Raw genomic sequence first — 16,217 nt, 5'->3', positions numbered from 1 at the left:
AAAAATCTTAATTCAAACCTCTAATTTTTTAAAAATTTTAAATTACCCCTCAAACTCTATCACCAAGTTCCACCACCGTCTCGAACTCAAAATCCTTTAAAGGATTGTTTTTATATTATGTTGCATATAATTTGAGAAATGATGCTTAATTAGAATATGAAACACTTGTTCAACGTTAATACCCTAAATATTTGTGTCAATATTACACAATGAGATGCGAAGAAAATGAGGATGTTAATGTTATCGGGTGGGGAGAAAAAAACGAAGGCCCACGGGGGTTTAAATTTTTGGGATGCGATGCCATTAGGGAATCAATTTGGGACCATTTTAGTATTAAAAAAATAGTAGAAATCCTAAATATAATAATTAGCCAATGATAATCTTTCATAATGACAATTAAAGAATTAACTGATTCCTTTTAATCCTATGCTGATTCGTTGAAATTTTCTACGACGTCACTCTAGCCATGTGAGGTGACGGGAGCATCCCTACCATGAAAACCTTACCTTAAATCTACATCTATAACTATATATTAAAGTAAAATAAATATATCACTACTGATGTACAAAATAATTTTATATTCTTATCCTTTTCATAGTTATATATGCATGTATAAAGGTGAAAATGGAAATTTTATATAGTAAAATGGGATGAAATAAGTATATCAATTATCATAACTATTTCATTTCTATTATTTAGAGAGAGAGAAAATTCATTCTGACCCATCTTACATCCACTTTCAAAAACAAAAATTTATATACGTCGATGGAAAAGCGACGTTATAACGACAGTAGGTGGTTCATCTCTTCTAATTTGAATAGAAAATCATAGCCAATAATTATGATGAATTGCAGAAGAAGAAGAAGAAGAAGGAGAAGAAGGAGAAGGAGAAGAAGAGAAGAGAAGAAGAAGAAGAAGAAAGAAGAAGAAGAAGAAAAGAAAAGAGAAGAAGAAAGAAGAAGAAGAAGAAGAAGAAGAAGAAGAAGAAGAAGAAGAAGAGAAGAAGAGAAGGAAGAAGAAGAAGAAGAAGAAGGAAAGAAGAAGGAAAGAAGGAGAAGAAAGGAAGAAGAGAGAAGAAGAAGAAGAAGAAAAGAAAAGAAGAAGAAGAAGGAAGGAGAAGAGAAGAAGAAGGAGAAGTAGGAGAAGGAAGAGAAGAAGAAGAAGAGAAGAAAAGAGAAAAGAAGAGAAGAAGAAGAAAGAAGAAAGAAGAAGAAGAAAAGAAGAAGAAAAGAAGAAGAAGAAGAAGAAGAGAAGAAGAAGAAGAAGGAGAAGAAGAAGAAGAAAAGAAGAAGAAGAAGAGAAGAAGAAGAAGGAGAAGGAGAAAAGAAGAGAAGAAGAGAGAAGAAGAAGGAGAAGAAGAGAAGAAGAAGGGAGAAGAGAGAAAGAAGAGAAGAGAAGGAGGAAGAAGGAGAAGAAGGGAGAAAAAGGAGAAGAAGGAGAAGAAGAAGAAGAAGAAGAAGAGAAGAGAAGAGAGAGAAGGAGAAGAAAGGAGAAGAAGAAGGAGAAGAAGAGAAGAAGAAGGAGAAGAAAGAAGAAGAAGAAGGAGAAGAAGAAGGAGAAGAAGAAGGAGAAGAAGAAGAACAAGAAGAAGAAGAAGAAGAAGAAGAAGAAGAAGAGAAGAAGTATGGTGTGTAACTGTAAATAATGCAATAAAGATAAATATGTCATCTCAAATTTACTTATCATACTATATTTATGTTTTTTTATTAATCTAGGATAAGTACAAGACAGTATTTGTTCAAAGATAACTCTCAATCATCTGACATTAAACGATTACACCCCTGATATTCTTGGTGCTCGAACTCGGGGCAATTTTAATTAAGGCCCAATTGTTTGGGTAATTTTAGGATAGGGCTTTATAATCCTTTTCCACTGTCGCCATACTTGTACAAATATATATATATATATATATATATTGAGAAAAACCCGCTAGTTTTATTCAAAATATAAAATATTCATAATTACTATGAAGATTTACAAATATAACTTATAAACAAAATTATAATTAGAATATTTTCCTATAACCATTGACACAAAAACTAGCCACCTAGATCATATAAAGACCAAATAAGGAAATGGTTAAAAAACCTGACCAAAAAGCTCGAACAAAATAAAGATACAAACAAATCTGGTTGCATCGGCAAACGAACCAAAAAATGGGATAAAGCTACTGAACGCCATCGACAAATCGCAAATAAGAGTCAAACAACGTTAAAAAACTATCCACGAATGCAAAACGCGTATCCAAATCATTCTGAGGGTCCAAAGCAGGGAAGATTATCATAATAACAAATAAACGTCATCTTGATCAGTTATGGCGATGTCAAATCAAACCTTGAGAAAAAAAAATAAACAAAAACAACGGCAAAAAATCGTAAGCTACCAAAAGACAGAGAAAAACGTGCCACAAAGACAGAGATAAACGTGCCACAAAGACAGAGATAAACATATCATAAAAGCAGAGAAACATGTCACAAAGACATAATTATTCTTATTAAAAAACTAGAGAAAAAAAGAAAAAGAAAAAAGATAACCGACGGACGGCAACCAATATCAAAATCGGTGCCGCCGTCGATTAAACAAAATTAAAAAAAGAAAAAAATTGAATTATCAGTAAAATTGACAAAAATTGTGAAAAAAGAAGAGAAAAGAGGAGAAAGAAAACGACTAAAGTTTTAATATAATATTGCTATAAACTTAAACATCTGATAATGGTGGAAAATGGGAAAAGATGAGTGTCATTTTCATTCAAATACGAATATATATTTTTATATTCGTATAAAAATTTACATTTATTATTTTGCATATTAAATGCATGACCGTATAGTAAAAGAAAAAACTATTCTTCTTAGAAGTTTTATATTCAAGCAGTTATATTGTACGATGTATGTTTGTTGTTAATAAATTTAAAAATATTAAATATATATTATCTTATAATCACCTCGTATTATTAAAAAATTAAAAAAAATATTTTAAAAGGAGATGGAGAAGAACACATATAAATTCGTAAATCAATCATATACTTATCGAAATGGTATGAGGGTAATACATATACCTCAATCGAAGTACAACTAATAACTATATATTTTCTTAGATCATAAGTTCTATCGGGTAGATTACGTAGAGGTCGAGACACTTTCGTATCGTTGTTAGAATTGGCATAACTCTGTAATTTTGGATCTCCAGAATATCTCCTCAGCTTAATTTTTTTCACTGTGTCATGGGATATACCAACGGTTCTTAATGATTAATAAGGTCAATGATATAATTGTTTCTTCATAGTATTCTACTGCTCGGGGTAGGTATAGAAAAAAATTAGACCTCCACGTAGATTCAAATAAATTGAATTTTTTATTAATAATTAAAGAAAAATGATTATTGATCATCAAGATTGTGTTGTGTATGACATTACTCGTAGTAATATATTTGTGAGTAAAATAATCATTTATGACTTTATTAACGTGAAGACTTAGATACTTTGTACAGCTAACCTTACGCCTTTTAAGGGATTTCGAAGAAGAGGCGAAGAACTTATTCATTAACCTGAATAGCTTGTTTGTTGAGGTAAAAAATTATTTTTTTATCGAGTTTGGATTTTTTTTATTAAATTTGATTTTTTTTATCTTCATCTTATTGTATTTTTTAGAATTCGTATTAAAGTGGATGTTATTAAATTTTTGTTAGAATTTAGTGATCTAGATTCCATTTGAATTCATGCAAGATTGTACTTCTACTCTTACAAGTTGACTACAAATAGTAAACCTAGTATGAGTAGATTTCTTATATGCAAGTTTTCTTTTTTAATTAAATAATTATGCTTATAAATAGATATTAAAGATTAGGATTAAAAGTCAAGTCGATTTAGTTGATCCACATGATAGATTGTAAAATATCTTGTATTTTCTTTTTTTATATTGGTAAAAAAATTTATGTATGTAATTTTTCTTGTTTAGGGTTTTCTCCGTAAAATTTCGGAGTCTAATTTTTCTTTCACTTTTAAATTTACTATGATTGTTACTCGCTATTATCGACGTATATTATAACATCTCTTTAAGTTGAACTCTCTTCCCCTTTCTAGAATACAACCAAAAAATCAGCCAAGAAATCGCCATCAATGTCACCATGTCGATCACCATCTTCTTCCATTTACGGTGGCTAGTAAACAGGGACAAAGCTACGTGGGAGGTGGGAGGGGCAATTGCCCCCCAACTTTGATGGTTTAATTCTATTATTTTTGAAATCATTACAATTAAGTCATTGTCCCTCTCAAATTCACTGGTTTAATCATAGCTTAGGACCATTTTTAGTTTTAAAATGAAATTCTGAGTTCTACTTTTTTTGGTTTAATTACGGTTTAAGATCATTCAATTTTAAAATTAGTGAAATTAAACCATAACTCCTTTAAATTCTATAGTTTATTCAATTTTAAATATCCTATTTATTTCAAAGTTGAACAACTTGCCCCTCTCATGGTTCAATCCTAAGCATCTATTATATTTGTTATAATAGATTAATCGAGTGACTTGATTGTAGCTTTTTGAAATGCGACGCTTCATTTGTGAACATACTAATAACGGAGTGACTTGTGGTGCAACCTACCCTTAATGTTTTATTTTAAATAAAATCATGAAACATGCTGATAATTAGAATTCGAGTAGACTAGAATGAAGGTGGTGTTCTCAAAACAGCTGGCCTACATACTTATATTATATATATCCTACAAATTGAAGTATTAAAATAATAAGCATACAAGGGGCAACGAGGATGGACAGTGACAAGCTAACATGACTGGAGGAGCCGAACCAGATAATATGTGAGGTCCCTACGCTTGAAATTAACTAAACTTGAAGAGAAAAATAGAGGCCAAACTGCCTAACACATCAACTAAGTGAAACCAAAGTCAGAATTTTTCCCAGGATAAGAAAATGGAAAAATATACCTCAAGGGTTTATTTAAGTTCCTCGAACCTTCTCCGGCTAGGTATATTGATGTTTAAACTAGAATCCTCAAAAAATAATAGCAAATTTTTGTAAGTATTGTTTAGTTCGTGCTCTTATTTTAGGTCTGATTGTTGGGTCAAATACCAAAGCCATCCACTTTACTTCTGTCATTGTACTAGGAGATATTAGCTTCAACCTCCCAGAAAAAAGAGAAAAAAAAAATCTTCCTGTTTCTCCACATGACTGTTGAGCCCTAGTGAAACCAAGAAAAGTAGAAGCATGGCATAGTTTTGTGGTGTTCTTGTTTTTGTCTGATTGTTTTGGTAATTTTTTTAATCTCAACTAGTTCAGTTAGGCCTTACTTTTCTTCCTTCCTTGTTAGGTTTGGTTGGTCGGTTTTTCTTCCTTTATCTTTATCGTCAAGATCTACCAGGAAAAGTTTCGATTGGTGCTGAAAAAACCATGGATTTTGGGTCATCAGGAAGAGAAGTGTTTAATGAAGAAGAATATATGGATAAAGGTAAGCTCCCTTTTTCCTACTCTACCTCCTCTTCTTCTCCTTCTTCTCAGCACCGCCACTGCCACCGCCACCGGATGAATTCCGACCGGTCAGTCAAAGGGTACGAGCAGCCTGAAGAAGATAATAACGAAGCAACCCCCATTTCTACTACTACTGCAAGCGAAGCTGATTCCAAACTCCTAGGCTCAGATTCAACAACCCTCGAGCTTAGGAATGGTGCAATTGCCGACATCGAGAAGGAACACATGTTTGACAAAGTGGTCACACCGAGCGATGTGGGAAAACTCAATCGACTTGTCATCCCTAAACAGCACGCCGAGAAGTATTTTCCCTTGGATCCTTGCGCGAACGAGAAGGGTCTTTTGTTGAACTTTGAGGACAGAAATGGGCGGCCATGGAGATTCAGATACTCGTATTGGAACAGTAGTCAAAGCTACGTGATGACCAAAGGGTGGAGCCGTTTTGTCAAGGATAAGAAGCTTGATGCTGGGGATATAGTTTCGTTCCATAGAGGAGCTTATGAGCTGAGTAAAGATCGTCTTTTTATTGATTGGAGGCGAAGACCCTATGCGCCTGATATGGTCTACCCTTTCTCTTTCGACAGCTCGATCCCCTGGCGTCCACTGCTAATGCGGCCACCACCGGTGAACCCTCGCAATGTGGTGAATCCAGTGGGTACAATGGGATCATTGTTTTACTTGAGACCCCCACAAATGGGGATGATGCAGCGGCGGCAGCCGCTTGCTTTCGATTCGGTGCCGGTGGTCCAAGGCAAGGTCGTCGCTGCGCCGAAGAGGTTGAGGCTTTTCGGGGTGAACATGGAATGTGCCATATCGGAATCGGACGAATGCTTATCGAAAACTACCATAGCACATGCTACAATGGCGTCACAACATCATCCTCAACTATCTTCATCATCTTCTTCACAGCATCCTCTCCAATTGAGGCTCTACAATGGCACCCCACTGCCACCCACGGACTTCCTTCGTAATGCCAACAAAGGGAAGGCTTCCTTGTCATTCGATTTGGATATTTCACCACATGAAAACTGATTTTGTAATTCAACATACTCAAAGCTTAAAGAATTGCAAGCCTACTCTAGCTGCCACTCCTCGTCTTCTTGTTTCTTCTTCTTCTTCTTCTTTCAATTTACCACTTCTTGATTCTTACGAGGGAGAAGACCCAGATGTTGAAATGTGATCATATCCTTATCTATACTGAAATAAAAAAGGAACTAGCAACATATTCTCAGATTTCAATGCTGCTGTTTTACAACTTATTACATGCTCTTGACAGTTCACACAGATAGATTTGATGTTTAACTTTTATAGGGTTTGTTTCTGAGTTAACTCCCAGGAATCTTTGTTCTCTTTGAGTTGGAGCAATCTGATGTAATAATCCAAGTGTTTTGGCGCTCTTTTGTTTTTACCTTGGTATACAGGTTAATCGTTGTTCTTGTCGCTGCTTCCTTAGGCTTTTTGCAGCAAAATTTGACAGCTCTTTTTCAAAAAGGTAGGATCTATCTGATCAATTTTCTTGGACCCTTTTTCCCTTCTTGTTTATATATTTATTCTTTCTCACCTGTTTATAAATTTGTTCTTCCATCGTTTAGAAATCATAAGGGGTTCAAACAAGGCAGCAACGCAACATTATGATCTTTATTGATCTCAGATATTCAAATCCCTGAGCTTGTTTACTTATCCCATGCCTTGCACCCATCGTTTGCTTTATCTGCATAGATTTCTGTTCATACAAATTTAGATTGCCTAAGCTGAAATAGAGAGCAGGTTGGCCCTTATTGATCTTTCACATGCATGCATTCACCTTTTGGCAAAGATTTTATACTCAGAGATTTAAATTATTGCTACATTACGTTTATCCTGATTGCGGATATAGCAGGCGTAACTATTACGGTGACTGCGAGTATCGCGGTCATGCAATAACGGTTTCGAACGACATTGCTATATAGCGTATACTATTACTATAGACTACTGTTATTTAAATCCCTAGTCATACCTATAGATATAATCTTTCAATATTTACCCAAATGAAAGCTCAATGGCCTCCAACTTTGACAATATTGTACCTTATTTCCCCTCTTATCACCCAATAATATTTCCAATCTCGTTTTTGAAGTTGTAAAGCATAGATATGTAGAGGTTTTGCAAGTTGCAGATCAGTGTTTATATATTGGATTAGATAATCCTTCAATGCAAGTTGCAGATTGGCAGTAATTATTGATTGGAACTGTTAATTCGCTGACCAAAGTCTTCCTAGCTTGTCTGCTATCGCTTGAAATACAAAACCCAAATTCCAAAAACAAGATCTGCAGATCAAACCCCGTGCAGCATGGGAACAAAGACACTTTGTTTTTCGTTTATAAGATTTTCCTGAACTTACTTTTGTTTTTTCCTCAATCAAAACCCTAGATGAAAGATGAACTAGGGATTTAAATTGCGGTTGTGGCCGCGATTTCGGTCACGTTGTGTTTATCGTGGTTGCGGATATAACGGATGCTACTGTGATCATTGGGTATATCGTGGTCGTGAATTTTTTCTAGATGAGTTGATTTTTTTAAATAAAAAAATTATTTTAAAAAAATTAAAAATAGTAGAAAAATAGCAGAATAGTGGTCACTGTGATTCCGCTTTACATCGCTATTTTCCGTGATAAAGTTCTCGAAATCTGCCGCAACCTCGATATAGCGACCGACTATCCGACCACTATTTGAATCCCTAGAACTCTTTTTTTTTTTGCCCTCCAATTCGTCCAGACTAATCTGAATCGACCCAAGTCGCACACATAGCTTTTGTGGATGAGTCTCCTGACAGTGATTTCTACATACACAATGATTCGAACGTAAAGCCTTGCTTAAGCGATATCAAACTGTTTAACACTTGAACCAACTCCTGGATAATCCCTATAACTATTTGCTCATCACAACTTTAATTCATTATATAGTACATGATCACCTTAACTATAACTTTGTTCCCACACATGCAACCATAAATCGATGGATTCAAATTCACATCCTCTAACATAAATTCTTACGTTTGTCATTGTATTAAATTTCATTTGTTACAAATTTTAACTAGATAATTAATTATTTAGGGTTTAAAATTATTTATTTATTTTATATTATATTAATATTTTAAATAGATTTAAATAACGACTTAATATTTAATGTGTTTTTCTTAATATTGTATTTATAATGTCTTTAATACTTATTTTTTAAATATATTATGTAAATAAGTTAAATAATTATTTTTAATCACTATAAAATAAAATTAATGTCTTATTATATATTATGATGAAATTAAATACAAGGTATTTACTTATTTAATTCTTTTAAACATTATTTAATATATAAATAATATTAATAATACGTTAAACATATCTTGTATAAAGTTTAGATAGTATAATTGAAATAATTTTATAAATTATATATATATTAAAACAAAAATATATCACAAGGTAATCAAAATTTATTTCTAAATTATATTATATTCCCTCAATCAAACATTATGATATTATATTATGTCAAATAAATCAAACAAAGTATAGTAATGTAACATTCTTAGTGATGTGTTATGTAATTTTACATTCTGAAAATTATATTCAAAAAAATAATACGATATCACATGAAACAAATACATCCTTAGTTAAAATGATAGAGCAACGTTTTATCGTTAATGTATATTGTAATGTCGACTGCATGAATGTAGTTTCTATACAGTGGCGGATCAAAGGTGTATTTAGGGTAGGCACGTGTCCAGCCTAGCGTTGTAAAAGAGCCGAGTTGAGTTCGAGTATTGTTAAGCTCAATTCGACTCAAATACTTAAAAATGGAGATTGACTTAGCTCGAAAACTCGCGAGACTAAAAATTTTAAGCTCAACCCGAACTTGAAACCATGAATTAAAGCTTGAAAAAGCTCGAAAAAACTCAAAGTAAAAAAAATTCTTAAACTTAATTGAAGCTCGAACTCGAACTTGAACTTTATATACATCAAAACCTTATACTGCATTTAAAAAAACACATAAATGTTAATATTATTAATAAATTATTTTTTAAAAAAAACAAAATCTTAATATATTATATTTTTCGAGTTGCTCGCGAGCTTTTTAAGTCGAGTATCAAGTAGCTAGTTTCAGCTCGTTAAGAACTCGAGCTTGAGTCAAGTCCGTTCGAGTCGGGTATTTATCGAGCTTTGACCGAGTTAATCTCGAGTATCACACGATCTGTCTCGTCTCATTTACAGCCCTATTCCAACCTGAAATTTAAGCTTTAATCTTTTAATTATCTATATTATTGATGATGTTCATCTTGAAATTTTATTTGTGTTCATCTCATACAAAAATTGTGTTATTAACATATATCTCTACTCTCAAAAACAAATTCTTAATCCGTCACTATTCACGTGCCTACATCATTTCTAAATGTTCAATCTTTAATGTTTGTTGTTGCTTGTTGTTTGTTTGCATACACATACAATGCAGGCAGAGAAGAGTAAGAAAGACAGTAATGACTAACGAGTCAGCAAGGACAAAGAAAATGTTCAAAATTTGATAGTGGAGCTAAATTATCTCCCAAGGAGCAAAATGGGAAGTGGTTAACTTTTGGGTGTTTTTTTTAACAATATTATTTATTATTTTCATTATCATAAAAAATGAAGTTGAAAGGGAGTGCAGAAGGTAGGGAAAATTAACCAAAGAAGCAGCATTAGGGGGATTATTTTACTGGAAAAAGCACATATAATTATTACATTGGTTAGTGACTGTCGTCCTTTACAAGGACAAGCCACTGACAATGTTCCAAAGGCAAAGGATAAGAGTCCCTTGGAGCTGAATACATATAGCATCTATGGTGGAAGCTAGGGTACGTAGCCATTTATAAGGAGAGAGACCCTTCAATGAATGGCGTGTAGGGGCCGCCCTTTTGGACTCGGTTGGCTCAGAACTACAGACAGCCGTAACGATCTCTCTTTTTCTCGGACAATAACCCCATTTCCTATTTTGTGCCCATCAACTTCATGTACTTAGAATCTTCTCTGATCCTTAACTGTTTTCTGCTGCCCACATGCTCTTGCTTGAAATGACATCATCTCCCCTCTAAACCCTACGTTTTTCTTTTAGGATAAACTACATCTTCGGTACATAAACTATTACTTTTGTTCTGTTTTAGTACCTAAAATCATATGTATCTAACATTTAGTTTATGTTTCATTTGTTACTACAGAATTAAAAACTTAACGGTGATGTTAACGTATTACCATAAGGTAGTACCACATCATCATTGGATTTTTTAAAAAAAATATCACGTCAATAATTCTGTTAATTTTTAATGGTGGGTACTAAAATGAAACCTAAACTACACGTTACGTATGATTTTGAAACAAAATAGAATTTGGTCACTAAAGCAGAATAAAAGTAATAGTTTAGATACTAAACATGTAGTTTATCCTTTTCTTTACGCACTCCTCAAGAGCCTTTTTTTTTTTCCTTGTTTCTGCAGGACTGCTGCATACGCGTGTAGGATCATCTTAAATTTGCATGGAGAACCGTTTCAAACCTGTTAAGCAAATTGTTATAATTATGTTTGCAAATTTGTTGCTGGGAAAATGCAAATTTATATCCTCAGGATCATCTTAAATTATGTTAAACAATTCAATTTTATGAACTCATATATAATATTATATATTAATTGTTATACCTCCTCGGGATCTCCTTCGAAAGTCAAATCTCTACTATCATTTCTCCGAACCTATGAAGCCCCATAAGGCCTCAAAAGGTCCTCAAAGCCTCTGGGGCTTTATATCCTCAGGACAGCTACAACACCTTGATGTGATCACCAACAGGCCTACGTAATATGTAATCCACTATCTGACAACTAGATCTATTTAGCCTAGTAACGTGTAAATTACATATCTACCTTAGGCCCCACACCAACACTTAAGTCTAGTACATAAGTCATCATGCATGACTTAAAAGGGGCCTTATCTCTCTCGAGCTCTTTCTATATTGATGATTGTTTATCATCATCCCAAACCCGTCTACTCTCTATATCCCCTTCAATGATTAACTAATGGTATCAATACCTATCCTAGGTATCAATACTCTTCTTGAGTATCAATACCAAAAACAATCTTGAACCATCCAAAAAACACCCTTAGTATTGATACCATACATGTAGTATTAGGGATGTAAAATCAGGTAATCGTTCAGGTTTCAATCGAATCATGTCAGGTCAGATCAAATCGGATAAAGGTCGTGTCAGGTCAATTTCATGGTTTGACTCGAATCAGGCTGGGTTCAGGTCAAATTAGTTCGGGCTATTTCCGGTTGATTTGACATCAGATTCAGTTCGAGTTTGGATCAGATTAATTTCAGTTCAGATCGATGCTAGTTCAGGTCAAAACGGTCTAGGTATGAAGTAGTTAAATACCAAGTTAATTCAAGTTCAGATGGACTTCAGTTCGGATCTCGTTCAGATCGGGTCACATCATTGTCAAACAAAATTCATGTCGGATCTTACCGGGTACGGATTGAGTTCAGGTCGTGTTATTTTTGGGTTAATTATTTTTTGTCTTTCATAAAAGACGAATTGTAATTTGTAATTGTAAATGATTTGGAGTAAATTATAAAAAATGAAAATAAATATGGGTCAATTTTAATAAAAATATAATTTTAAGGACTAAACTGAACAAACATGAAATTACAAACTATAATTTAAATGAATTAAACAACACGCGTGATGAGGGATCAAATCGAAATAATTATAAAATGTTAAGTTGAAATTAATAAAAAAATTGACTAATTTGAATCCATTTAAAAAGTTGGTGAACACAAGTTTATAAGGTTTGAATATTATAGTATAATTTTAAGGACTAAATTGATTAAACATGGAATTATAAAATATAATTTAAATAAATTAAACAAAATGCAAGAATCAAATTAAAACATATATATACATATATAATATGTATGATGAATGTTATAATACATGTATATATCATGTACGTTACACACGCATAAGTATATAAGTAAAGAGTTGCTGGCTATTAGGGGGAAAGCCCTGAGCGATTGCTTAGAACCCCTATTTTTTTCATCTTTGTAATTAGGGCCCCTATGTTTTCATCCTTATAAGTAGGTCCCTAATTTTTAAATCTTATTTTTTACATTTATAATTGAGGTCCTAATTTTATTCAATCTCACTTTATATTTATAATTGAAGTCCTTAATTTTTTTCAATCCCCTTTTTTTACCTTTATAATTGAGACCCCTAATTTTTTAATCCCACTTTTTAACTTTATAATTGAGGCCCATAAGTTTTTTCAAGTTTATAATTGATGTCCCTAATTTTTTAATCCCACTTTTTAACTTTACAATTGAGGTCCCTAAGTTTTTTCAATCTCACTTTCTACGTTTATAATTAAGGCCCCTAAGTTTTTTCAATCTCAATTTCTACCTTTATAATTGAGGCCCTAAGTTTTTTTCAATCTTGATTATACCTTTATAATTGAGACCCCTATTTTTTTCAATCTCAATTTCTACCTTTATAATTAAGGCCTATTTTTTTAAGTTTTTCAATTTACCATTTATAATTAAATTCTCAATTTCTCATCCCTTTCTCCATCTCTCTCGTTAATTCATTTAATTTTGAATTAAATCTAACCATATTTGTCTTTTTTTTCACAAATTGCATTTTTCAATTTACCAAATATTCTTTAACTTTTAGTCTTCTCCAATCCTAATCTAACGACAACATAATATGCTATTCTTTATTTTTTTAATTTATTATTCAAAATCAAGCTCCATATCATAATTCATACCCACATCCGATTTTTTTATTCTCTTATTTAAGGTGTTTTCTTAACAAAACAATGAAACTAATGTTCGGAAAAGTTTAATCATTTTTCTACGATACTAAATTAATTGTTTAAAGTAATAGAACATACTCTATTTCTATAAGGGCCAATTTTTGAGTTTTCGCTCAGGGCCCCAAAAATATTCGAGACGGCTTTGTATAATTATATATATATATATATATAAATGTATATATGCATATATAAGTATATATATGCATTAGGGCCCAAAAATATTCGAGTCAGCTTTGTATAACAACATATATATATATATATATATGCATATATGGTGCATGTATGATACATGTATATTATGCATGTATGTATGATGCATGTATATATATTTATACTTGTCATAATTTATTTTAAAAAATAAAAGAAAAGTAATATATGTATATATATTAATATTATATAGTATTAATGTATAAATAAATAAATATATATACACATACATACATACATACATGTATCATACATATACCATACATGCATCATTGATCAATCATAATTACATATATACTTATATGTATATATATGCATATATGATATATATACATGTATAATATATATACATAAATATATACATGCATTATACATACATCATAATTTGTACATACATACATATATATACTTATATATACATATATATGCATATATATATATATATATATATATATGTGTGTGTGTGTGTGTGTGTGTGTGTGTGTGTGTGTGTGTGTGTGTATAATTAAACATTAGTGACTAAAATAAAATATTCTAAAATTAACATTCACATTTAATAATTATGCTCATTAAAAAAAGAAGGAAAATTAAAAGTAATTAGAATGTATACATGATTAAATTGCATTGAATTAAAAATTCAAAAGAAGAGATTTACAATTAAATCATGACTAAAATGAAATAAATCAAAAAAAAGTTGCAAATTAGAAAGGAATAATTGTTGGAGTATTGCGGACTTAATTAACCCAAAAAATCTAAAAAGACGCTAATCCAATTTCGCGCCAACTTCTAAATTTGGCAAAATATAAAATAATGAATTTGATACCAAATTTTTTCAAATTCCCTCTAAATTCCCAAATAAAAGCAAACTTTCCCACACAAAAAAATAATCTTTCTTTTAGAAAGTTTTTTCCCACCACTATCTTATAAATAATCAAGTAAATTCATCTTATATGTATATATTGAAATTTTAAGTTAAATTATATTTAAATTATTAATTAATTATTACATAAAAAACAAATTAAACTTATAAATATTTAAATTAAGTTTATATAATCTAATAAAATCATGTTCAATAAATAAATTATTTAATGAAACTTGTTTAATGATTATAATTAAGATTTATGATATAATGATTATAATTAATATAGAAAGTAAATTTATTCATTTAATTATTATAACTAACAATTTATTTTAACTTTGTAAAGTAATCATATTAATTATCATAGTTTATTATAAATTCAAAATATCACAACTTTATCAATTGTAACTCATAAGTCAGGTAAATATCAAGTCACTTAAGTATCAGATCAATTCAATTCGGGTTCAAGTCGTTCTCATATTGGGTGCAGGTCGGGTTCAGATCTACAATTTCTATGTCCAACTCAGGTTCATGTTAACACCAGTTCAGACTCGAATCGGTTTCGGATCACCATCACTCAGGTCACAAACAATTTTGACTCAAGTCGGTTTCAGTCAGTTTTGTAGGTCGGTTCAACTTGTTTATATCCCTGTGTAATATTGATATTATTTCAATGTGAATATGTTAACTTATGCAAGTTGTTACATTAATGGATGAACGTTTTCATAGCATTGAAATTGGAAATTTCTCATTGTTTCTACCAAGGTAAAAATTTATCTGCTCATTCGTCGGACATCTATGAGGGTGTCGAGTTGTCTTCTCTCTACCCTAACTAAAAGGACTTTTCTTATATCGCTCTAACACTAGCCAAAATAGACATGCATTCGTTCTAGCAATAGAAGTCCCTCCATTGTTGCTCACAGAACATATATATGCCTCCACCCTAAAAGCGTCGAGAAGTGTTCACTCTTTTTGTCGTATCATACTAGAGACGTCGATTTGCATCTCACTCTAGTTGCTACAACTTAAATAACCCCCCAAAGAGTGTTGAAATGCCTTATCTCCAATAATAAGATTTTTTCTATTACTTTATAGTCCCTGTATGTCTTTGCCCTAGCAAGGGGAAATTGAAAATTCCTCATTGCTTCACTAAGGTAAATATGTCTTTACCTATTCGTTGGACTTCTCTAAGGGTATCGAGTTACCTCCTCTCTAACTAATAACATAGAGATGCCTTTGTTCCACTCGAACTAAAGAGACTTTACTGCAATCTCTTTGACAACTATCATGCCCCAATTCTAGCGCTAAGTTTTTTCTAATTTATTCCAAGGATTAATTTGAAATATTGGTAAATTTTAGGAGACTAAAATAAAATTTTAATAAATTTTGTGTTCAAATCAGAAAGTTTCAAAACTAGAAAGACCTGCTGAGTAATTATATTGTTTCTTTTATTTGCATGGTTAAAACCCCCCAAAATATGGTATTTTCCATTTCTGGAAACCCCTTCTCTCTCTTTTTCCAAGTTTTCATTTTTAGCAAATATAAGCAAAGAATCTTCAATTATCGAGTTGTAGTCGACCGTAGCTCCAGTAGTTATATCGCATATGCCATTAGATTCACTGTGTCGTATTGAATCCAGTAGTGGTCGTCTTGTTGCTGTCATCATCGGCGTGAGGAGGGGTGAGCGATAGTAAGTTTTTGACGAAGCATTATCGAGCTCTCTATCATTCACCGAGGTGAACCAAACCTTGTAAGTGTCTTAAAACGCTTCAATATATTTATAGAAAATTTTCTATAATTCTTTCGGTAGCCT

At 31.9% G+C, this 16,217-nt stretch overlaps 1 protein-coding gene across 3 annotated transcripts; it reads left to right on the top strand.

Annotated features, from left to right (window-relative positions):
* Positions 1–5,193: 5,193 nt before the first annotated feature.
* LOC120207805 (B3 domain-containing protein Os03g0120900-like) lies at positions 5,194–6,681 on the top strand. 3 transcript variants are annotated; one of them, XM_039207231.1, is made up of 2 exons: positions 5,194–5,460; positions 5,522–6,681. In XM_039207231.1, the coding sequence occupies exon 2, from the start codon at positions 5,535–5,537 to the stop codon at positions 6,510–6,512; it is 978 nt and encodes a 325-aa protein (XP_039063162.1). In that variant the 5' UTR covers positions 5,194–5,460; positions 5,522–5,534; the 3' UTR covers positions 6,513–6,681. The 3 variants fall into 3 exon arrangements, with proteins under 3 accessions (XP_039063162.1, XP_039063161.1, XP_039063160.1); XM_039207230.1 differs by having other exon boundaries at positions 5,194–6,335; positions 6,390–6,681; XM_039207229.1 differs by having other exon boundaries at positions 5,194–6,681.
* Positions 6,682–16,217: the final 9,536 nt, after the last annotated feature.

This window comes from Hibiscus syriacus, unplaced genomic scaffold (genome assembly GCF_006381635.1).
Source record: "Hibiscus syriacus cultivar Baekdansim isolate YM2019G1 unplaced genomic scaffold, ASM638163v2 tig00015426_pilon, whole genome shotgun sequence".
Classification (NCBI taxonomy): Eukaryota; Viridiplantae; Streptophyta; class Magnoliopsida; order Malvales; family Malvaceae; genus Hibiscus; species Hibiscus syriacus.
The sequence above is the reverse complement of the archived record's forward strand: the minus strand, read 5'-3'. Positions and strand labels throughout refer to the sequence as shown.

Coding starts and splice junctions, on each gene's coding strand:
- LOC120207805 (XM_039207229.1), top strand. CDS start 5,403: ATGGATTTTGGGTCATCAGGAAGAGAAGTGTTTAATGAAGAAGAATAT.